The 25,263-nt window shown below is 38.0% G+C and overlaps 3 protein-coding genes and 1 long non-coding RNA gene across 7 annotated transcripts; 2 read left to right on the top strand and 2 right to left on the bottom strand.

Moving 5' to 3' along the window:
• The first annotated feature begins 581 nt into the window (after positions 1–581).
• LOC125222141 lies at positions 582–3,213 on the top strand. 3 transcript variants are annotated; one of them, XR_007176481.1, is made up of 4 exons: positions 582–819; positions 915–1,365; positions 1,453–1,927; positions 2,017–3,213. It is a non-coding gene; the product is annotated as an uncharacterized LOC125222141 (long non-coding RNA). The 3 variants fall into 3 exon arrangements; XR_007176480.1 differs by having other exon boundaries at positions 582–1,365; positions 1,481–1,927; positions 2,017–2,928; XR_007176479.1 differs by having other exon boundaries at positions 582–1,365; positions 2,017–2,928.
• A 247-nt stretch (positions 3,214–3,460) lies between these two features.
• LOC125222140 (calreticulin-like) lies at positions 3,461–7,283 on the bottom strand. The gene is made up of 14 exons (XM_048124616.1): positions 7,146–7,283; positions 5,867–5,974; positions 5,592–5,784; positions 5,258–5,516; positions 5,111–5,167; positions 4,950–4,997; positions 4,777–4,863; positions 4,640–4,697; positions 4,483–4,550; positions 4,282–4,377; positions 4,115–4,162; positions 3,969–4,001; positions 3,778–3,885; positions 3,461–3,686 (listed from the first exon to the last, which is right to left on the bottom strand). The coding sequence occupies exons 1-14, from the start codon at positions 7,258–7,260 to the stop codon at positions 3,675–3,677; spliced, it is 1,290 nt and encodes a 429-aa protein (XP_047980573.1). The 5' UTR covers positions 7,261–7,283; the 3' UTR covers positions 3,461–3,674.
• Positions 7,284–18,378: 11,095 nt separating this feature from the next.
• On the bottom strand, positions 18,379–19,944 carry LOC125219185 (RNA pseudouridine synthase 1). 2 transcript variants are annotated; one of them, XM_048121092.1, is made up of 2 exons: positions 19,571–19,944; positions 18,379–19,215 (listed from the first exon to the last, which is right to left on the bottom strand). In XM_048121092.1, the coding sequence occupies exons 1-2, from the start codon at positions 19,923–19,925 to the stop codon at positions 18,539–18,541; spliced, it is 1,032 nt and encodes a 343-aa protein (XP_047977049.1). In that variant the 5' UTR covers positions 19,926–19,944; the 3' UTR covers positions 18,379–18,538. The 2 variants fall into 2 exon arrangements, with proteins under 2 accessions (XP_047977049.1, XP_047977050.1); XM_048121093.1 differs by having other exon boundaries at positions 18,379–19,206.
• Positions 19,945–20,968: 1,024 nt separating this feature from the next.
• On the top strand, positions 20,969–23,482 carry LOC125220459 (probable cyclic nucleotide-gated ion channel 16). The gene is made up of 6 exons (XM_048122629.1): positions 20,969–21,403; positions 21,502–21,714; positions 21,784–22,076; positions 22,163–22,274; positions 22,368–22,604; positions 22,766–23,482. Exons 1-6 carry the CDS (start codon positions 20,969–20,971, stop codon positions 23,480–23,482), a joined length of 2,007 nt encoding a protein of 668 aa, XP_047978586.1.
• The last annotated feature ends 1,781 nt before the right edge of the window (positions 23,483–25,263 follow it).

Here is a 25,263-nt window from a genome sequence, read left to right as displayed (position 1 = left end):
TAGAAGGGTTTTGGGAGAGAGATTTTGGTGAAGATTGATTGGTTTGTTGGAGAGATTTTAGGCAGTGGAGATATTGATGGGATATACTCCTATAATCGTATAGAAGGGTTTTGGGAGAGAGGGAATTTATGAAGATTGATTGGTTTGTTGGAGCGATTTTAGGCAGTGGAGATATTGATGGGATATACTCCTATAATCGTGTAGAAGGGTTTTGGGAGAGAGGGAATTTATGTTGACCAAGGATTTGAAATAAATAGCTAAAATAACACTAGTCCAATTGAAATAAGGATAATTGGGCTAACGAAAATAAATAAAATAAGATGCTGGGCCCAAATATTTAATTTAGAACATTGATTAAATTGCGATATTTTACTTTTAGTACCGTGATGTTATTCCAAGTACTCATAAATGAACCTCCAATTTTGAAACTCACATCAACCTCGACAACTACTTTCACCACACCACACGATTCAACCATTTAATATCTCCAAAATCAACCAATCAAAACAATGACGGTATTTTATTTAATTTTAAGGTGTATCAAAATAAAAGCAGGTGTTACAAATTCGTCCTCTGTTGCTCATCACTTCGCTCATCTTGCCCTCCAAAATGCTGGATGGTCGACCTCTCGTAGAGACCAAGCTCAGTGGTTCTGTCTCGGTTGAAGCAGTGGATGTTGATGGCCATGTGGAAGAACATTCCGGTTTCTATTCTTGCAACAAGGCAGATGATGGAGAATTGACTCGTTTTCGCCTCACGATTAGGGGAAGCCAACGCATATTTTATTGCTCAACTCTTGAAGTTGGAGGAATTCAATCGGTATATATATGATACTATATCCTTAGAGTTACATTTATTTCTTTGAATTTATTTTATACTTTATACAACAGTAATGGATGTCAAGTATTTTTCAGGTATATGTGGTATCAAAGCTTTTGTTCTTGTGATTGCGTTTGTTGTTGTTGTTATAGTCGTCACATTCATCGTGGAACTTGTTCTTAGTACTGCTCTTGCTAACCAAATGGAAGCGGAGTTCGAGAGTATGAACAAGAGTGTTGCATTTGTCTGTGGCTGCCACGACATACATGCCGCTGATAGGATAAACCTCCTATTGGGCTGATCGGCCATCGATAAATATTTGTCGCGGGCAAGTGCCCGACCCGCCCGTCAAGCAAGACGGTTCTCTCACTTTGGAGAAGCCAATAAACGAATTTAACTAACTAAATAATGTTAACGCTCGTATCAACTGCTCTGTTGCCATATCCAGCCTCATGGATCTTTGTCGTGCAACTGCAAAACCAGAACCCGAATTGACATCCAACTTAGACCACATGACTAGTTGTGCAATGGATCTTCTTCTTCTAGGTATCTTTTAGATGCTCAAATTCCATTTTTCTTGTAGTACTAAACATGGCTCTTTATGTAGTAATATTATTATTCTTATATGGTTAGGCATACTAAACTCTATTCTTGACACAAGCAAAATTGAAGCTGAGAAAATGCAACTGGAAGAGGAGGAATTCAATGTAGCAAAGCTTGCTGAAGATGTTGTGGATTTGTTCTATCCCCTCAGCTTGAAGAAAGGCGTGGATATTGTGCTCGATCCCACTGACTGCTCAATCTTCAAGCATAGTGTCGTTAAAGGGGATAGGGCGAAGCTCAAACAGATTTTATGCAACTCGTTGAGCAATGCTCTACCAAGTTTACATCACAAGGCCACATCTCAGTTTGAGCTATGGTCAGCAAACGAAACCAAATAACAAGAGTTGAAGAAAATGATGGATTGGATTACATATTTGATGTTGATGATATGGGAGAAGGAATCCCAAAAGAGATGCGAGCATTGGTTTTTGACAACTTCGTGCAGGTGAAGGAGACGGCCCTCGGACAAGGAACGGGTTTGGGTTTGGGAATCATCCGATCTTTGGTGAGTTAAGCTAAATAATACTACTCGGTTATTTCTTTCATGTTTTATTGTTAGGGATTTATCAATGTCTTTGAACCTCTGTGCTGCAGGTTCATCTCATGGGAGGCAAAATCAAGATTGTAGCGAAAGAGGCACTTGCTTTAGATTCAATGTAGTCTTCACTGCATGTAAAGGGACGAGCAACGATGGATATCCAGTAGGTAGTTTTGGGGTGCCATTGGCCTCAAGATCATATGCATCCCACGTTATTCTCTTCCTCACAAGTAGCGAGCGTAGGTGAGCTACTGAGAATCTGATGAGGAGGTTGGGTCTTAGAGTCTCAATTGTCAAAACAATTAGTGATCTTGTCAATGTTCTTAATGTGATTGATACGATTTCTGAGTTCAACAATGAAACCAGTGGCACTCAATCCAACTCTATCCTGATTGTGTTGGATGCAAATGCAGCCTCAATCTGAGAACTATCTTGTGATTTGGGACAAGACGTTCATAAGTTGCAGTGTGAAATTGTTTGGGTAGAAAATTCTATGAAACCAAAGGAGTCAGAAGACATAGATGAGGAGAATAGAATACCTGCATGGATCACATCTAAACCGCATTCTACAACTGCTTCATGAATTCAGACCATCCAGAAATAAAGAGATTCAATCTTCGCATGAAGATAGTCTAGTCGAGCATGAAGCAACGAGCGTGGCGAATGAAATTGAGGTGGTGGTGGTTAGTGAAAATGATCAAGTGGGGGACAATAAGGCATTGAACGGGAAGAATGTGCTCCTGGTGGAAGATGACAGGACGCTGTGCATGCTGGCAAAGACGATACTTTACAAACTCAGAGCAACTCTCCATGTTTGCGAAAATGGAAAAGAAGCACTTGATCTAGTCGAGACAACTTTGAAGAATAAGGCATCTCTTCCCTTTGATTACATATTTATGAACTGTAAGGTACTTTGTTTACATTCCAGAGTAACATGGAGATACAACATCCGGGTTGCTATATCTGTATATTACGTTGTGGTTTCGTGATTAGATGCCGTTAATGGATGGATTTGAAGCTACGAGACTCATCAGAAAAGAAGAAGCAGCCTATGGAATCCACACGCTGTGACTGCATATTCAACTCCTGATGAAGTTAATCGGGCCATGGATGCAGGGGTGGATTTCCATTTGCTCAAACCATTGACCATACAAAATATCCTGGACCTCATTCACTATACTAACAACTCTCAAATTTATACCACACCCAAAATCTCTTGACATGGTGATTAATTTAGGCACTTACTACTTTTACTATTACTATTACTCTCTGTTTTAGGCAGCAGCCTCGTCATGATTGAATTTATTCTGTTTTCTTAATTTTTTTTTTGCTAATCTGGTTCAGATGAATAAGCTGACTGTTTCTTAATTAGACTCTTTCATAGGTTTAACATATAAACGTTGTTAATGGAAATTAATCTTTTAATGAAAAGAAGAAAATATTCAAATCAGAAAACTGCAATCTCTAGATTTAACAGAATAACAGTGATTCTGAGACAAGTTGATAAACAAAAAATCAGATTATATCTTGAGTCCAGACAGCAAACTCAATTAAAGCAATCAAGCCACAAATACGTTCTCTTGTAGCGTCCAACTGTCATTTAAGTTTCCTACCGAAAGCGCTACAACTATTAAGAAAAATTTGGGGCACTACACCCAATCCGGATGGCACAATGTCAGTAAGAGATATTCAGCTTTTTCCATCACTTCACACCCTACAGTTCATCCTGTAGAGAGACGAGCACAAAAATAAGAACTAGGAGTAGGTGACTTGAGAAAATTAGCGACTACCGACATTGTATAGAACAAAGATCTTACATGCACATCATCATCAACCGAAGTTACAGGGTCTTCGTTGGGGTCTACTTTGGAATCATCCTCAGCATCCTCACCTTCAGCGTCGGAATCCTCTGCTCCATCATCAGCCTGTGAAGAGAATTCAAGCTTCCTTTAAACACATATGTAAGGCAAATATAGGAGTATTATTTTCAAAAGCAAACGAAGCTTACATCAGAATCAACAGATGGCTCATTCTTTGATTCCTGAGCATAGAAACACAATTTTCAGAACGTGCTTACTTAAAGAGCAATTACAGAAACACAAAGTAATAAATGGATAAAATGAAAGGATCTTTCTGCAAATCATAAAATTGTACCTCCTCTTCTCTCTTCTTTTCTGCCTCATCGAAAGCAGCCTTCTCAGCCTGCATTATCAGCAGCATTGGCAATTATAAATAGATAGCAGGTGTCATCCTCTTTTAAAAATATAACTGAGTACAGAAAAGATGAAAGAAAAAAAATAATTGAAACAAATCACACATACATCCTTTTGCGTTCCCCATGTTTCTTCTGCTACCTTCTTGGCATATTCAGGGTCATCAGATACAAGAACATTGTCAAACAAGGTTCCAGATTTCACCTGCGAAATAGTTATAGTGGCTGAGTACCATCCGAATCATCCATTGAGCACAAATGAGGGAAAATTAAAATCATACAAGTGACTAAAAGAAAAAAGAAAATGTACCTGCCACAACTCAATGCCTACATACTTCAGCTTCGGGAAAACATATAGTTCTGGGTCATCCTTGAACTCTGCAATTATTCCAAAACCAAATTAGCTAGAACCAACTTAACAGAATGCAATAGCTGCTCAGAAATAATGTGTCAAATTCAATAAAAACCTGGGTTATCAATCAGTGGTGCCTTCCACTTTCCCTTGTAGTTGGGGTTCTTAATTTTCTGGTACAGAAAAGGGCTATTTAGATTATAGTCTGCTTCCTAAGCCATATAAGTAAGCCAAACTGAATATTTAACAAACCTTTGCCTTCCATGGTCCCTTGTACTCGGGGTTGGGAATGGTAGGTGCAGTCCACTCACCATCCTCCTCATCATCCCAGTCCTCAGGCTGCAAATGCAAAATGTTTTTATCAGCAAAATTTCAAATATTAGTTTCTGGTAGCAGAAGGTACCATAAATATGTCATTAAAATACCTTTTTGGCATCGGGGTCAGCAACCTCCTTGGGGATGTCATCATAACCCTGTCAACAAAGACAACTACTCTTAGCACATCATTAAATCAACACCAGGAGTTCTGCATTACTCCCTTTCTAGTAAAAGACAAAATCATTAAAGACATCACAGGTATATTTACCTCTGGCTTTTTGTCTTCAGGATCAGCAATGAATTCCTTTTCATCCCAATCTTCAGGCTGATATTGGTATCAACAAAGTCAATTTAACACAAGAATAACAGGATATGCAAATGGGAAACCAATCTAACAAAAAAGTAGAAAATCCACCTTCTTGGCTTCAGGGTCCTTGATTTGCTTTGGAGGCAATAGGTCCCAGTCAGAATACAAGCTCCCTGTTTGCTTCTCCACATTGTCGATGAGGATGCTGTAGGTAGCATCAGGTCGGAGGATGAAAGTATATACATGAGAGAGTTGATCAGTCTCACATGGAACATCCTTCTTGATCAAGTTGTTTTTGTCATTGTATGTGAGAATAGCATGAACCTTTTTGGTGGTGTAACCACAGATATCTGGCCCAAACATGATGCTGCATCAACCCAAATACCATTCAATACACAAACTAAGTAAAATAACGATCAAGAAGGTTGGGAGATGTGTAAACCTGTATGGAGTGTCACCACCAAATTTCTTCTGGTCAACGTCACCACTGAGCAATTTCATATATCCACCACCACAGTCAAGTTTCTGTTCGTGCTTGACAGAAAATTGGAAAACCAAGGTTTTATCCTTGTTGCTAAATTCAGGGAATTCAGCAGAGATAGCATAAAACCTATAGTCTTCACTGGTCTGGATACCTGCAAAAAAAAAATAAAGTCAAGACTTTAAGTTTGTACTCCATTACACACAAATTGCAGAGGAGACAAACAGACTAATTACCTTTGTCATTGGCATCTCCGCTCCATTTTCCAGAGGTGTAATTCCACTCACCGGCCATGTTCTCATCTTTCTTCCACTCAGATTTGACCCACCGACTCTCCCATCCATCTATAATGTGTAGCAAACAAATACATTAGGACAGACTACCAATGTAGGCAGAAACAACTTAACAATCTATTATTGTTTTTCATTTCTAGAGCCAAATGATTTTCTGTTGAGAAAATAGAAGGCATTTTCAGTATAGGAATGTGTAGTTCTTTCAGGGAAAAGGATAAAATATAGATGCATCATCCCACACATTCACACACGATTTATTAACATGGATAACAATAGAAGACACCAGGACATGTCTGGCCAAACCCAATTGAACTTCAGTCTGTTCTGCACAAGTTTACAAAATAATTTCCCTCTAAGATATTGAAACTACTGTCATTTAAAACAATAGTACTTGTATTAATGTATTAAAATGTAGTAGTATTATTTTTGGCATGGAAAATCATTAAAATGTTAGGTGTAGGTCAAGTCTAATAAACAAGACAATTGTCAATTGTGCCTATCGCAAACAAATAAACCAACACGAAGAGAAGGTTTATCACTAAAATGAATTTTCTATCAGACTCGTTGTGGTTGATATTTTTAGCATCCAATAGCAACAAATTCCCATTTACATCGTCCAAATCCATGTGCATACAGCATTACATACAGACATCCGATTGTAGTGATTTTTCCTATAATTGTCGTGGCACTAGCTGCCACCAAATCACAGCACAATTTTCAAACTTATACAATCGTCCTACAGGTGCGTAGACAAACAATTTCCCACTACATAAAAGGTCACATCGAAAATTCATCGAATAGGTAGCATATTCTTTCCGACATTTCCGTTTATACTAAAGTGCATTTTCAACTCAGAAACCAGAATTTACTAACACATTAGAAAAAACTGAATAAAATTGATTAATGAATCAGATCCAAAGTAGATAAGCTCAATTAGATGCGGATTTAATCTAAACTACAACGAACAGAACAAACATGTACGAGCATCAAATTACCCTAATAAGACTGCGAGAAATGACATTATCATCAGATCTACAATAAATAGATCTCGATTGGATGCAGATTAAACCTATGCTACAGTACATCCTCAGATCAAAACAATGAGATTCGCACAATCATATAAGTGAAAGACGATTACTCATATCTCAAAACTAATATGCTAGCAGAGTGAACTGAAATGATTGCAAAATATAGTCAGAGAGAAATATGGAATCGATAATACCATCGAAACGCTCCTCGAAGAATACGGCGGCCGAGGCGACGGCTAGGAGGAGAGAAATAGTGATAGATAGAGAGAGAGGAGCTGCGATCAGAGATCTTCCCCTTGATATCGCCATTGCTACTATAGTGAAGAACAACTGAATGAGATGAAGGGTTTATGTAGGTAAGATTTTCGTTCATAATAGCGAGACAGCTAAATGCCTGACGTGGACAATTTTGAAAGGAAGATCCAATAGAATGACGCCACATCGGAGTTTGCTGTCACTGATTTCAACGTGGCCGGTTACTATTGGAAACGTAGCCGTAGGTGGGCCAGCACAAGTAGTTTGTCTTCTGCAAAGACGTATTTGACCTTCGATAAACGGAAGTTGCATTGTTATCTTCTATTTCTAAAACAAGCAATTTCAGTATGGCGTTTCTCGTGATATTTTTGGTGATTAACATTCCGATGGTGTGTGGATTACCTTTTTGTCTTTTTATTTTTGGGATAATTGTCATGTACTGTGATTAAAGTTTGGTCTAACTCATTAACTTTGAAATTATAATATTAAATTATGAAATTTTAATTTTTCTCAATGTCATGTCTATGCACAAATAGATGTCCTTTGGTGATGGTAAAAATGACAATATTTTAAAAAAATAATAATATCGTTAATAAAGGAATTTAATAGAAAAATACTTAGTTTTAATCTTACCTACATAAACCCTTCATCTCATTCAGTATTCTTCACATTTTGTTTTAATAGAAAAAAATTAAGGAATTTAGTTTTAGTCTTACCTACATAAACCCTTAATAGAAAAAAATAAAAAAATAAAGGAATTTAATAAAAAAAAATACTTAGTTTTAATGAAATATGTCGTTTTCTCGTTAAAAAATGACATTTTGTGCATGAATAAAACAATTGAGAAAAATTAAAACTTCATTATTTAATATTTCGATTTCAAAATTCATGGGACAAACCAAAATTTCACCAAACTTTATGATTTAAATGACTGTTGACTCTTGTATTTACCTATTTTATCCATTTTCCATTATATATAAGTACACGGTCAAATGCAAATCAAGGGGATCATTATCACTATTCAAATTCTTTGGTATTCAATTTTTCAGAATTAAGTACAAAAGTGATTCATGATCAAGAAGCAAAAGGAAAATGAAATAAGTACATATATTAGTCTTACTGACACAAAAGTGATTCATGAGCAAGAAGCAAACGGAAAATGAAATAAGTGCATATATTAGTCTTATATATAATTAATATGATGTAATGACAAATATCCTAATAATTAATATGGACGGTTGAACCTTAAATATACATAAATTGTGAAGATATAATTTGGTTCTCCAATAAACCTTGAGCATAGGTAAATATATTCCCTTCATTTTAAAAAATTGTATTAAATGAGTTGAGTGAATAGAGAATAAAGTGGAAAAATAATAAACTTGAAAGAATAAATGTACTCCCTTCGTTTTTAAAGTCATTTAGACTTGAGATTTAAGAAAATTGTGTTAAATGAATTAAGTGGAAAAGATAATAAACTTGAGAGATGGAAAGAGTATAAAATTAAAGAGATGAGTGAGATAATTTTTTTTTTTAACACTGTAGTGAGACAATCCAAAAAGAAACATAACTTTACTACAGAGAAAAAGTACAATTTTGGTTCGCATATATATCAAGAAACTTAATATTTATGAACTTAAATTTTCACCATGCAAATACTCCATTGACCATTAAAATCTTAAACGTGACGAAAAGCAAATGTTGACCAATTTTTGGAGTAATTTGAGTTTATATCTATATTGGTGATAATATAGTTGAGGTTAGTAGTGAGTTAGCTCCACCAACTAATACAAATTAAGTAGTAGTAATTGCCAACCATTTCACAAACTCTATAAAGTTCTATGGTTTATTGCTCGCTACTTATACAATAATGACTTAAAGTACATTTTAATTAATTTATTTAATTACTTGGCAGGAACGACAATCGGTAAAAATAATAGTATTATAATCAGAAATTTGAAGCGAAAAAACTAAAGTAAATCAGTACAACTATCCATAATCAAATAATTCGAAATTGAACGAGTTGCAACAGAAATATCACAGTAGCTCAGCTCAAATCGAATAAATAAAAAGATTAATAAAAAATTTCCACAAAAAAATTAAAGTAACTCAGATTCAGTGCAACTATCCATAATCAAATACTAGTAATAAATACTATATGATCATTTTTTAACCGTAGAAAATTAAATTAAATTTTCCAAATCAAATAGCCTAATGAAGTCAAAGCAAAATCTAGAAATGACAAATTGTGCGAGTTGAGTTGTTATCGGATCAATATGATAACAACCCAACTTAGTCAAACTCGGATATGAGCTGCATATGATATGAATTTTCCAAAGGCCAAATCTGATTCATGTTAACACGATAAATACACGAATTTGACATGACACACCCGGCATAATAACCTAAGCTAACTATGAAAAATAAAAAAATGATAGTGTAATTTTAACTTTAACAAAATAATAAATAAATAATTAAAATATTAATTATTAACAGGTCTTCTAAATCTAATCTTTAGTTATTGTGTTTGGATTAATCTGATAAGGATATAAACACAGTTAAATTTCACTTTAATACAATTAAATTATGTACCAAACACAAGTTAAATTATTTACTTATCTTACTTACCTAGTATCCATCAATATTATTATAACCATCCAAAATTAAATAATTTAATATTTCTCCCTCATCTATTATTAGTATATCCGCCATTAGGAGTTCTGATTCACTTTTACTATAAATGGTGAATAGATTTCACATTGCACTTACTCATTTCACAATTTTCACTCATGTTTCATTACAAAATCAATATATAAAAACAAGTCTTATATTCCACTATTTTTTTCAATTTTTTCATATTATCAAACTAATTCTATAAACCTAGCTACTAAATGAGCCCTTGGTCAGCAGTTGACAAAGCACTTGTATTATTAACCCAGTGCAACAAGTGTTTACGACATTACAGGCGCAAGAGGATTTCGATAAATAAATGAAATAGTAGTAATATTTTTTTATAAGAAGGTTATTAATAATAAAATAGTCCTACTATTAATGAAAGGGATTTAGAGTGCAAATTGTAAGAGTTAAGCCGATAAATGAGACAAAATAGCAGGCGCACCAAAATTATGCAAATGTTAAACCTATGTAATGTAATAATGCCACAAATTTTAGTTTATAAGTTACTCCCTCCGTCCCACTTAAAATGCAACATTTGGGAATCGACACAAGATTTTATATAGTGTTGTTTTGTGAGTTAATGAAGAGAGAATAAAGTAAGAGAGATGAAAAAGTAATATAGTTATTTTCATTTTAGGAAACATTTCATTTTTAATGGGACAATCAAAAAAAGGAAAACGTTTCATTTTTCATGGAACAGAGTGAGTATTTAACAGCCTCAATTTTTGTTCGATAAACATAAGCTCATATGGCCGGCCGAGATTCCATGAACCATCAACTGTAAAAACAATGTAGCTTTTGATAATAGTTGGGAAATCAAAATAAAAATCTCAGCCTTAGAGATATATATGTTGATAAATAGAAAATAAAATGAGGAAACTAAAAAACTAATGGACAAAATAAAAGACTAGAAAAAGCGTAAAGTTTAGTGTATTATAGTATTACGTACTGGTTGTTTTTCAACTATATTATACTCCAACAATGAAGTAAATAATTTACTTATGACTTGATTATCTATGACTGATCTAAAATTGACTTCTTTCTTTCTTGAAATGCTCTAATTGTAGCATTGGTTATTTCTTTTAATCATATATATTCTTTTTATTTCAACAATTCTTCTTCACAAGTTAACTGTCAATTGTTTCAATATTTAACTTGCAACAATTTTCAATTTAATAAATAGTTTATACTCATATTTAGGAGCTCTTCAATTTTCATTATAATTTATGCTTGTATCATGCCTTCTTCATTCTTTATTGAAAGTTTAGACTCTTTTCAATAAACTTGTACAAATTCGTTAGATGACAGTTTTAACTCGTAGTATTAAGGATTACTTCAATTTTCAATTTTTCATCATTTTCAATTTTCAATCAGGCAGTTTTACTCAAAGTAATGAGCCCCTTCAATTAGAAAAGTATATGATTAACAATCATTTATGGATAGTTAGATGTTGTAATACCATGATAGAAAATAAAATGGAGAAACTATAAAAACTAATGAAAAAAAACTGGAAGACTTGTAAGTTCATCAACTCTATTAAGTCCAACTCTTTGTCTAGAGTTCAATTATACATTAACAATGAAAGTATAAAAGCAACTTTTAACTTAAATTATTTTTTTAATCTGAATTAATTTCTTTCTTTGTTGAATAAACTCTGATTAACCTTGATTATTTCCTTCACTCACACATTCTCTTAATTATAAAAATTATTATATTTATAATTCCTATTTACTCACTATATATTACATTTAAAATGCTAAAATATTAGTAATAAATTTATGGCCCCCATAGCTCTACACTACGATAGAAAAAGGGGGAAAAAGAAATAGAAATATTGAAATTGCAACTAGTACAACCACCCTTTGTAACGTTATTGTTACCTAGAAATTATATAAAAAATATTGTTATTAAATTATTAAATTAATATCAATAAACTGTAGTACCTAGTAATTGCGAACGGTTCACTGCATAAGAGCATCTCCAACCATTTCACTAAACTCAAACTTATTTTAGTGTAAATCTCACACTAAATATTGATTTTACTCCAATCATTTACACTAAACTCAAACTTAAAAGAATATTCTCTATATTATGCCTTTTTTACTCACAAAATTTGAAAAACTTTTAGGTATTGGTTTAGTGTAAATCTAAAGATAGGTATTTTTTTTCTTAAAAACAAAAAATAAGATTGGTTTTTAAGTACTATAGTAGCTAAATACTTATCCGATTTTAGGTTTTAGTATATTTTTGGAGATGATTTAAATAGACAAATGTTTGCGTAGGCGAGCGTCCATTAACTGCCATTAATTACAGGGTTTAGACTTTTAGAGTATTATTATTATTATTATTGTTACAGCGCTGTTGTTGTGCGTAGGAAATAGAGCGCCTACAGGCTACAGCAGCTCTTCTTAGTATGATATATTATTAAATATATTATTTTGGTACAGGCATGCGTTAATATATTACATACCCTATATCTAAGACTAAGTAGCATATGAGCAATATATCATGACTAGACCTCAATAATAGTATCAACTACAGAGTATAAATTTATTTGCTCTTGTTCAAACTCTTATTTTTATAGTATAACAATTTCTTGCTTGATGATAATTCATTTATTAAAAATTAATTTGGGGATTATAAGGTAAAGTAATGGAGTACATCTATTAGAGCTATGAATATAAATGCCCCTATATAATTTCTTTCATTCTTTAAAGCTTTAGGAAGAATTGAAATTGGTGAAAGAGAGGGTGATGGCCATGGGTCAAAAGCACAAGATGATTGCTGCCCTACTGTTTTATTTGATTGGATCCTTTTATTTGAAGCAACCGATGAGCTTCATTATTGACACTGTCCACTTTTCTCACTTCATACATACTCAATCAGTGTCAAACAATATTGGATCCAACTTTTTCACTGGCTCCACACATTCCATTTCCATCTCAAAGTGCCTAAAAAGTATGGAATTTTCAGAGGGAAAGGGAGAGAAGTAAACTTCACAACATGTTAACTAGAAGTCTACAGCCATATATGGTGGCACAGAGAAAATGTCACAAGTGAGTTTCAAGATTTGAAGATGATTATCTAACTTGGTTATATAAAGATGTAAGGACAGTAATAATCATTTATGTCTTTAATTAAACAAGGCATAAGCAGATTGAGTAAGTATCAAACAACCTCCTTGAACTGGAACAAGTATTTGTACAACAGGTTATGTATCAAGTTAAGCATATGATCATAGCACACTCTTCTGCCAGTTATCAGAAAATTTGGAAAATTAACTAAATTATGTCATAAACTATTTATAGGATACCCATGATGTTAAGTATGCCTTGAATTTGTATAGGATTAGGTTTCCTGATTGGGATAGGATTATGTTTTCTAGGCTCAGTCTGTCTAATGTGTGTCTATATATATGGGAGTAGAGCACATAAATCTGTATCTAAAAACTGCAGTCATAATACAATTTGTTCTCCGTTTTTGCCCGTGGACGTAGCCAACACAACGTTGGTGAACCACGTAAATTCTGTGTCTATTTACGTTCTTTTGTTTCTCGATTCACAATTGCCCTATTTGTCATAACAAACTGGTATCTAGAGCCTTGGTTTTCGAATTAGGGTTTTGAATTCCGCTGCAAGGGTTTTCTGGTAAATTGAAGATGTTTGCTCTAAACGTGAAGGTTGACAAATTCACCGGGAGAAATAGTTTTGGTTTATGGCAGATCAAGATGCGATCTCTGCTGAAGCAGCAGGGTTTGTGGGAGCCGCTCAAAACAAAGAAGGCTACGGAGGATGATAAGGAGTGGACAACCCTAGACGAAAAGGCCCACTCGACCATCATATTGAGCCTGTCTGACGATGTTATCATCGAAGTTGCGGATCAGGAGACGGCTGCTGCTCTTTGGGCGAAGTTGGAGAGTCTATACATGACGAAGTCTCTAACCAACAAGTTGCTCTTGAAGCAACGTTTGTTTCGGTTACGCATGCAGGAAGGTACGCCCCTTCGGGATCATCTGGAAAATTTGAATAAAATTTTGCTAGATTTGCGTAATGTTGAAGTTAAAGTAGAAGACGAGGATGCTGCTTTAATTTTGCTTGTGTCTCTGCCTGAATCTTACGAAAATTTTGTTGAGTCTTTTATGACTGGCAAGGAAACTCTTTCGTTGGAGGATGTTCGATCTGCTCTCCACATCAGAGAGGATCGTCAACAGGCAACGAGTTCAGCCACAGAAGATCTGCCATCGGGATTATCTGTTACGGGTAAAGGACAGAAGAAATTCGGACAAAAGAAGCAGAACTCAAAAGGTTCAAAAGGTCCTAAAGGCCCTAAGCCAGATGACATCTGCAGATATTGTAAAGAACCAGGGCATTGGAAGGCTGATTGTCCAAGGATAAAGAAGAAATTGGGCAAGAAGGAAGATGCTAACGGTTCTGCGACTGTGGCAGAAGCTGATGACACAAATTCGGAAGAAGAATTGGCCTTGGTTGCGGATGAACAACCACACTGTAATGATGTGTGGATTTTGGATTCTGGAGCGTCATATCATCTCTGTCCTCACAGGGAGTATTTCAACACTTATGAGCAGATAGATGGAGGCAATGTTACCATGGCCAACAGTGCTGTCTGCAAGGTGGTTGGCATCGGCTCAATCAGGATTAGGACTCATGATGGGGTCTTCTGCACCTTGAACGATGTTAGGCATGTTCCACAGATGACGAAGAATCTGATATCCCTGAGTACATTTGATAGTAAGGGGTTCAGTTTCAAAGGTGAAGGTGGAGTAATGCGTATTTTGAAAGGTTCGAAGGTGGTTCTGACAGCTTTGAAACGAGGTACCTTGTATGTTCTGAGAGGTTCCATCGTGGCAAATTCTGCTGATATTGCATCATCCGAGGTTGCAACCAAGGATATGACCAAGCTGTGGCATATGAGGCTCGGTCATATGGGAGAACGTGGCATGAGAATCATGTCGAATCGTGATTTTCTTTCGGGCCATAAGGTGCAGAAACTTGATTTCTGCGAACACTGTGTGTTGGGGAAGCTTCATCGCAGCAAGTTTCCAAAGAAGGGTGTTCATCGAACGAAGGGGACACTTGACTACATTCATATGGATTGTTGGGGTCCCTCACGTGTTGAGTCTATTGGAGGACACAAGTATTTTGTGTCGATGATTGATGACTACTCGAGAATGACTTGGGTGTTTATGATGAAGCATAAAGGTGAGGCATTCAAGAAGTTCAAAGAGTGGAAGACTCTAATTGAAAACCAGACTGGGAAGAAGATCAAGCGATTGAGAACAAATAACGGTCTGGAATTTTGTTCGTCTGAGTTCGATGAGTTTTGTAGGAGTGAAGGGATCGTTCGCCATCACACCGTTAGACATACACCACATCAGAATGGTGTGGCAGAACGCATGAATCAGACGTTATTGGAGAGAGCAAGATGCATGCTCTTCCAAGCCGGTTTGACTAGGAAGTTTTGGGCAGAGGCAGTAAACACGGCTTGTTATCTGATCAACCGTGGACCTCACACTGGCATTGACTGCAAGACACCGTACGAGGTATGGTCTGATTCACCTGCAGATTACTCTATGTTGAGAGTTTTTGGGAGTACTGTTTACTATCATGTGAGTGAAGGTAAATTGGAGCCAAGAGCTAAGAAGGGAGTATTTGTTGGTTATGGAGATGGAGTTAAGGGGTACAGAATTTGGCCATTTTCAGAGGTTAGAATTATTCTCAGTTGGAATGTGGTATTTGATGAAAATTCTATGCTTAACTCTACTATGAAGTCTATTGCTACAGAGGATTTGGATGGTGTTGATGAACAGGTGGAGCTGCAAGTCACTCACGATGTGAGTGAATCACAACTCCAAGGTGGAGAAGATCAACACACTACTGCTGAAGCCGCCGATACTTCTAGTTCGGATGTTCATCCACAAGCTCGTCAGAGAAGCATTGCTATTGACAGAGCTAGGAGGACAAATGTGAAGCCTCCGTTGAGGTATGGTTTTGAGGATATGATGGCATATGCATTGCAGGTTGCCAATGAGGTCGAAGATGAGCCTTCGGCAGATGAACCACCTACCTACAAGGAAGCTATTTCAGGCAGTGAGCGTGCCAAGTGGCTCGCTGCAATGCAAGAAGAGATAGAATCACTTTTGAAGAACCTGACTTGGGAATTGGTTCCACGGCCTAAGGGGATAAAGATTGTCACTTGCAAATGGATTTTCAAGAAGAAGGAAGGCACTACACCAGATGAGGGCATTAGATACAAGGCTCGTCTAGTTGCAAGAGGGTTCACGCAAAAGGAGGGGGTTGACTATAATGAGATATTCTCACCAGTGGTCAGACACACTTCCATCAGAGTGTTACTTGCGATAGTTGCACATTATGATTTGGAGCTTGAGCAACTAGATGTGAAGACGGCTTTCCTACACGGATTGCTTGAGGAAGATATCTACATGACTCAGCCAGAGGGATTTGTGGTTCCGGGCAAGGAGGATTATGTGTGCAAGTTGAAGAAGTCCTTGTATGGACTAAAGCAGTCTCCGAGGCAGTGGTATAAGAGGTTTGACAGTTACATGATCAAGCTGGGATTCAGCAGGAGTCCGTATGATTGTTGTGTCTATCACAACAAAGCTGACGATAGTTCTATGGTCTATCTTATTCTATATGTGGATGATATGCTCATAGCTGCGAAGTCGAAGTCTGAAGTACAGAAGTTGAAAGCTCAGCTTAGTGCTGAGTTTGATATGAAGGATTTGGGTGTTGCGAAGAAAATTTTGGGCATGGAGATTTCTAGAGATAGAGAAAAGAAAAAGCTTTCTCTGTCACAGAAGAGCTACATTGAGAAGATTTTGTCAAGATTTGGCATGTCTTCATCTAAGGCTATTGATACTCCAAGTGCCACAAACATTCATTTGTCATCTGATCTTGCACCGAAAATCCGAAGTTGAGGAGGAGTACATGTCTCGAGTCCCGTACTCTAATGCAGTAGGGAGTTTGATGTACGCCATGGTCTGTACTAGGCCAGATATAGCGCATGCTGTCAGCGTTGTTAGCAGGTTCATGGGAAATCCTGGAAAGGAGCACTGGCAGGCTGTGAAGAGGATTTTTCGTTACTTGAGAGGTACTTCTGATGTTGGTCTCATTTATGGAGGTGATACTCACTGTTTAGTGACTGGTTATTCTGATTCTGACTACGCTGGAGATGTCGATAGTAGAAGATCTATGACCGATTATGTTTTCACTCTTGTGGTTCTGTTGTTAGTTGGAAAGCAACTTTGCAGGCTGCAGTTACTTTGTCTACTAGAGTATATGGCGTTGACAGAAGCTGCTAAAGAGGGAATATGGTTGCAAGGGCTAGTTGGTGATCTTGGTTTACATCAAGATCAAACTGTTGTGTTCTGTGACAGTCAGAGCGCTATTTGTTTAGCCAAGGATCAAGTCCATCATGAAAAGACTAAGCATATTGATGTGAGGTATCAGAAACTTCTAAGAGATGAGAAGAGAATTGAGGTGAAGAAAGTAGGTACTGCTGATAATCCTGCTGATATGTTCACCAAGTCAGTCCCGCAGAGCAAGTTCCAACATTGTTTGGACTTGCTTAATGTCATGAGCTGTTAGTTGCCCGTGGAGGGCAAATCTGAGGCAAGAATGGAGAAGTTTGTTCGTCTGGTGTTATGATGATGCGTCTGCAAGGGAGAATTCAAGTCAAGGTGGAGATTTGTTAGTATGCCTTGAATTTGTTTAGGATTAGGTTTCCTAATTGAGATAAGATTATGTTTCCTAGGCCCAGTCTGTCTAATGTGTGTCTATATATATGGGAGTAGAGCACATAAATCTGTATCTGAAAACTGCAGTCATAATACAATTTGTTCTCCGTTTTTGCCCATGGACGTAGCCAACACAACGTTGGTGAACCACGTAAATTCTGTGTCTATTTACGTTCTTTTGTTTCTCGATTCACAATTGCCCTATTTGTCATAACACATGAGTTAAAATTCCACATAGTTTCATTGGCAATCAAAACCTTTGTAGCAGACAAGCAGTAATATAGAGAAACAAGTAAATACCATTGCGAAAGGGGTTTTGCTGCTGTCACGCTCATGTGGCACATGAGTGGTCCGAATCGATAGGACATGTAGGATGGAAACACATGATGCATGAGTAGAATCTCACCTTGATGCGTCTAATTAGTTACTTATACGGTATGGTAAATTTCGCATGGCCTTGTGACAAACTGAATCCATCAGAATCTGTGATGAGTTTGCTGTCAATGCATTACCAGATGCAGTGCCATATATATTAATCCAGCGACTGTAAATCCAATTTAACACCAAAAATAAACGCTCCCAAACAGTTCACATCAGTATATAACTTAACGCTCGCTTACACATGCGAGTCACTAGAATAGAATGCATCACCAGTGTGGTGAGTCAGGTGCTGGTAAGGATAAAATGTTCCATGAATTAAGCATAAAATTGCGCAGAAGAAAGCCAGGAAGAAACTGAAATAAGTTGGAGATACTAACAGAATTCATCTAAACAATTTCATCTAATTGCCCTCAACCCGGAGACAAGGGCAGGTAAATGCAAGTAGGTAAACTAAGATGAAAACAAGAACTTGATTTCGTTATCGAACCAAACATAATGCTACTACGAATATACTTTTGATAGTGCTTTGCTAGCCCACAAGGGCAAAGGTGCCCGAATCAAAACTGAATGACCTGTTACAGGATGTTCAAAAGACAAGCTTTCTGCATGAAGTTCATGTCCTTCATAGATTCTATCCTTCCATTCATAGACACCTTCGTATTTCACATCCCCTCTAATTGGAATTCCAAGATACTGGCAATGCAGACGAATCTGGTGCGTTCTTCCACTTCTAGGATACGCTCTAACAAGAACCTCTGATTTCTCAGTACAAGATGTAATTTCCGATTTTTCCTTAACAACAATGGTATTTTCTTCGTGTTTTCCCGATCCAAGAGACTCTTGTGAGCAGCCTTTCCCGTCTACTGATAAAACTTCAACAAGTGTTTCCATATCTCGAATGCATGATCCGCCAGGAAGTGTCCGGCCCACATCAGAAACAGCATAGATGCGCCAGGCTCCATGCTTTGATCGACCATGGCCAGATTTTACAACGATCTTATCCCATTTCGGAACAGAACCAACACACAGCGCAAGGTAAGTCTTCTTGACCATGTGATCAGTAAACGCTTTCACAAGCTTGGCCGCCACTTTATGAGACTTTGTTACGACCGTCACACCACTCGTATCACGGTCTAGCCGATTAGATAGATGGAATTCTTGCAACTTCCCTATCTCCTCTAAAAAGAAAAGATGCAATTACATAAGATGATAAGCCTTTACAACAACATTTCCCCAACAATCGGAGTGATATTGGTTGAAACTGAACGAAATTTCCAGAAATATATAATCTTTGCTAATGACTTCATTCAAAAAATGATTCTTTTTCCCCATGATTAACAATAGCATACTAAATTTGGAGCAAGTTAGTCAATAGCCAATCGAAGCATCTAATTGTAATCCAGCAAGTTATTGAATTCATATTAATCATATAGACTAAGATATAAACAATTTCTAAGTTCTTCATAATTCAGTTTAAAAGAAGAAATAATGTACTTATAAATTAAACAAAAAACATATCTGGAAATAATGAACCTTGATTAGGGTTGAGAAGACTCCTAACTGAAGACAAAATGGATTCGCAATAAATCCCTTGAGGCTTATTGACAGCAATGAGCCACTCATCTTCGAAGAGTACATCATTCCTAGAGAGAGTAAAGATGACAGATTTGGAGGATGCGGTTAAAGCCCTATTCAGCTCGACGTTCTTGGATAGAAGCGGTGGCGGAGGGGAGAGTGGGACAGGGTAATCGGCAAGTGTTTTGGGGGCGTTTTCCGGCTGAAGTTGGGAAGAATTCGTGTGGGCTTCCGCCGCCATCGACGACAATCGGAGAGGTCTGGTAATTTGGAAGAGGGGATGAGCGGGGTAAACCAAGGGCATTCTTGTCATTGCATGGTATTGGCCAAAATTTTTGGGGTACAAAATTGGAGTAATGCATTTCTATTGGAACAATCAGAAATAATCCATATCTTCCTTTTTTTATTTAGAAAAAAAATGCCAATTAAATCTTAATTTTTGATTGAATTCTAATTTATTCTATAACTAATAAAATTAGCTATTAAAACATAATTTTTGTATATTTCTTAATTATCCAGTACAGTTAAAATTTTGATGAAATTTATCGTTTAAATCATAATTTTTAATTAACTTGTGAATAACTTAGCATTGTTCTACATTATGATGGTCTATATTTAGCTCATTATCACATAATGACAAAAAAATATAAAAATCATATAAATTTCAGCATAATTTTAATTGTATGGAGCAATTGAAAAATATATAAAGTTACTACTCCCTTCGTCCCGGCTAAAATGACACATTTTTTGGCGGCACGGGATTTTAGGAGTAATTAGTTAATGTGTTTGATTGGAAAGAGAAATTGTGTATGTAAGTATTAAAATAGAGAGAAAAAGAAAAATCTACGAAGTATATTTAAATAAGAGTGATAAAAAAGTGGTTGAGTGTATTAATTAGAGAGAAAAAGTTTTTAAAAAAAAGGAAATATGTTATCTTAGTTGGGATAAAAAAAAATGTGTCATCTTAAGTGAGACGAATAAAGTATAATTTAGTTGACTAATTTTCTAAATTACAAGATTGACTAGAAGTCAACCAAAAGTTATAATTTAAACGGTACTCTTATAAAATTTTCCATTTTATGTAATACTAATGAAATAAGTAACTTGGTGTTAAATGTCTCAAATTTCAATTTCTATAGATTTTTGTGTGTCAAATCTAAGTATTTCTAGTATATTTGATCACATAAAATATTATTTTTTAACCATTAATTAATTATTTATTTAACCAGGAACGTGCGTAGAAAATAATGTAATCCCTCCTAAAATTTCCCCTGTATTCGTGCAAGTTACTAAAAAAAGAAGAAATACAGAAATGTAAATTTCTGGTAAATCCAATAACGACCTTAACGAACAAGGATGAACAATCTCCGGGTGGTCCCAATCCCGGCGGGCAGCTCGATCCTCCACGAGCACCAGCAGCAGCAAGAATGGTGGCGTCAGGTCCTGGATCCCGGCGGCGAAATCGTGAACCGATGGAACCGCATCTTCTTCGCCATCTGCATGATCGCCCTCTACATCGATCCCCTCTTCTTCTACCTGATCCGCCTCGAGCCCCACCACAACTGCCTCAGCATGGAATACGCCCTCGCCGGCTTCCTCGTCCCCACCCGCACCCTCGTCGACCTCTTCTCCTCCATCCACATCCTCCTCAAGTTCCGCACCGCCTACATCGCCCCCAACTCCACCGTCTTCGGCCGCGGCGACCTCGTCACTGACACCAACCTCATCGCCGCCCGCTACCTCAAACGCAACTTCGCCATCGACCTCGCCGCCGCCCTCCCCCTCCCCCAGGTCCCCTCCCCAATTCCAATTTTAATTAATTTTTTTTATTAGGATAGATAACTCATCTATCTTGAAACTATCTGATCACCATGCATGTGCATGTGCAGTGTGTTGTCTGGGGCATCATGCCAATGACAGTTGCTCGAAGCAGCAACCATGTCAACCACACCATCTCTTTGCTGATCATACTTCAGTACATCCCCCGCCTCATCATCATCTTCCCGCTCAACTGGCGGATCATCAAGAACACTGGCGTCGTTGCCAAGACTGCTTGGACCGGAGCGGCCTACAATCTCATTCTCTACTTGCTAGCAAGCCATGTAAGCAATCTATATGATTCTGTTGTAATTGTTGTTAGTGTTGTTGATTGGTAACTAGACGAGGTTCAGGCTCTGGGAGCAATATGGTACTTGATGTCCGTGGAGAGAATCTATTCGTGCTGGAGAGATTACTGCGCACTCGAAGGGAGATCTGTTTGCAACACTAGCTATTTTGATTGCTTGTCGACGCTCCCTGGGCATGATGCTTGGCATAACTCCACCCTTGTCTTCCAGAGATGCGATGGCCAGACTGGCGTTTACAATTTTGGAATGTTCGAGATTGCTTTGTATGATCATATTGCTTCTGTCAATTTCTTCGAAAAATACTTTTATTGTTTGTGGTTTGGGTTGAAAAGTTTAAGGTAATCAGTCTCGTTACTTATTTTATCCATTTAACTATAAGTTTCTTAGTTGGGATTTAATTGCATCTTTGCATTCGTGTTGGTAGTTCGTACGGACAGAGTATGGAGGCGAGTGCTAAGGTAACCGAGACAATATTTGGGATTCTTGTTTGCATAATGGGGCTACTCTTCTTCTCGCTTCTCATTGGCAATGTCCAGGTAAAACATCAATCAACACACTTCATCATCTAAATATCTCCCATTTTGATCATACATATATACATATACATTGGGTTTGTGTGGATTTCATAGACGTATCTGCAATCTACAACAGCAAGACTCGAAGAATGGAGAGTGAAAAGACGAGACACCGAGGAATGGATGCGACACCGGCAGCTCCCACCCAATCTGCAGGAGCGCGTCAGGCGGTTCGTCCAGTACAACTGGCTCTCCACCAGAGGCGTCAAGGAAGAAGAGATTCTACATGAATTGCCCCTAGACATCCGCCGCGAAGTCCAGAAGCATCTCTGTCTGGATCTCGTTCGTCGTGTAAGTATTTCACACACATAAGGAAACATCACATCAGAATTCCATTAATGATATTGTACGCTTTAAACTAAGTTTGAACTTGAGACTTTTTAAAATAGGGATAGTAGCACTTATATATTGCTTGCATATTTTCTAATTCTCTGACGTGGGATGATTTGAAGGTCCCTTTCTTTTCGAAGATGGACAACCAACTCTTGGACGCGATATGCCAGCGACTAGTCTCATCCCTAAACACCAAAGGCACGTTTATAGTGCGCGAGGGCGATCCGGTGAACGAGATGCTGTTCATAATCCGGGGGCAGCTGGAGAGCTCCACCACAGACGGCGGCCGCTCAGGATTCTTCAACTCCATAACCCTCAAGGTAGGCGACTTCTGCGGCGAGGAGCTTCTGAACTGGGCCCTGATGGCCACATCCCACCTCAACCTCCCAGCCTCCACGCGGACAGTGAAGTGCATCACCGAGGTGGAGGCCTTTGCCCTCCGCGCGGACGACCTCAAGTTCTTCGCCGCGCAGTTCAAGCGCCTCCACAGCAAGCGGCTGCAGCACTCGTTCCGCTACTACTCCCACCAGTGGCGGACATGGGGCGCGTGCATCCTGCAGGCGGCGTGGAGGCGCTTCCGCAGGAGGAAGCTCGCTGATGAGCTCTCCAGGCAGGAGAGCATGATGAGTTTGCAGGATGTAGACTACGGTGATGATGACGACGACGATGACCCATCCCGGCGCGGGAGCAGTGCACTCACTGCGGCTCTCTTGGCTAAGAGATTTGCCAAGAAAGCAAAGAGAGGGACATCCACTCTTAGGAAGCTTAAAATTCTTGCTGGAGAGTCCACTTCGCCAATACCTAAGCTCTTTAAGCCTGATGAGCCTAGTTTCTGAATTGCGCCTCTCTTTTTCTTTTTCTTATTCATTCATTTCCATTTTATTATCAAGCTTAGACAAAACATAACTTGTAATTTTAACAACTAATTTTCCTTATTGTCATAAAACTACATTAATTACTAAAATTAGATAAAACATACTCCCTCCGTCCCATAAAAATATATGCACGTTCCATTTTCATCCGTTCCATAAAAATATATACATTCCATTTTGAGAAAGTTATATCGATTTAATAATGTAGGTCTCACTATCCACTAACACTACTTTAACTACAATTCTCCTCATCTCTCTTACATTACAATATCATTCTCTCTTTTACTTTACAATATCATTCTCCTTCTTTCTCTCTTAGGCCATCCGCATCACTGTCTTTTATCTGTCTCTTAACCGTCTCATCTCTTAACTATTCATGGGTCCCACTGTACTTTTCAGCTCATCTCTTAACTAAGAGACAACACCTGCATCCCTCCATCTCTTAACCATCTCTTAACTATTCATTCAATTTCATTTTTTATTTTTAATTCCAACAAATTCAATTAATAAAAACACACTTTATTAAATAAAATAAAATTACAATTTAAATACCTAAAAAAAAATAAAAAAGACATAATTTAAAAACTAGAAATTACAAATTGACACTTAAACTCAAATAAAAAAAAATAGAGGCAAAGAAGAAGAAGAAGGAGTTCTCTAGTGACGATCATCTAACGGTTGCCAAATTTTGCCCAAATGTGCTCCATTAGATCCTCCTGGAGTTGGGCGTGGGCGGTAGAATCACGTGTCCTTGCCCGAATAGACAACCGCTCTTGCAAAGACGGATGCACTCCCGTTCGAGGCGGACTACTTGCGGTTGAGCTTCCCGGGGTTTCAGGGTCGAACCAATTTCCCGCCTCAGGTCCTTCGTCGGCGACAATCATGTTGTGCAAGATTATGCACGTATACATGATGTCGACCATATTCTCCATAAACCACTGTCGAGCCGGGGCTTTGATAATGTTGACATCGAGCTTGGAGAACCCCGAACGCTCTCTCCACATCCTTGCGAGCAGCCTCTTGCTTCTACGCAAAATGAGACTGCTTTTTCGTTCGCAGGCCTGTTGAACATTTTCACGAAGGTTGGCCATTTTGGATAGATGCCGTCGGCAAGATAGTACCCCATTTTATACTGGCGATTGTTAGCGATGAAGTTGAGGCCGGCGCTTTACCATTCAGAACTTCAGCGAAGAGGTCGGAGTTGTTGAGCACGTTGACGTCGTTGTTCGAGCCGGGGAACCCGAAATACGCATGCCAAATTCATAGCCGGTAGTCGGCGACGGCCTCGAGTATAACGGTGGGATGGGTGCCTTTGTGGCCGCTCGTGTATGACCCCCTCAACGCCACAGGGCAATTCTTCCATTGCCAATGCATGCAATCGACACTCCCGAGCATCCCGGGGAATCCGTGCACTTGTTCGTGAAGTCGGAGCAGAAACTGACAATCTGCGGTGGTTGGCTTCTTCAGAAATTCGTCGGTGAAGGCTGCCCGGACGCCTTTGCAGAAGTTCAACAAACAAAGTCTCCTGGATTCTCCGACGTGCAGGTATTCGTCGAACGAATCCGCCGTTTGTCCAGTAGCAAGCTGACGGATCGCCGCAGTACATTTCTGGAGCGTCGTGTGGCTAGGACGGCCAACAACGTCGAACCCTTCTCTGAAGTACTCTTCCCGTCCCGCCAATGTATTCGCGATATGCAAAAATAGCGCGCGTGACATACGGAAACGGCGACGGAAGTAGATATCTC

The sequence above is a fragment of the Salvia hispanica genome, chromosome 4 (genome assembly GCF_023119035.1).
Source record: "Salvia hispanica cultivar TCC Black 2014 chromosome 4, UniMelb_Shisp_WGS_1.0, whole genome shotgun sequence".
NCBI classification, from domain to species: Eukaryota; Viridiplantae; Streptophyta; class Magnoliopsida; order Lamiales; family Lamiaceae; genus Salvia; species Salvia hispanica.
Note: the sequence above shows the minus strand (reverse complement) of the source record. Positions and strands in the feature narration are given on the sequence as shown.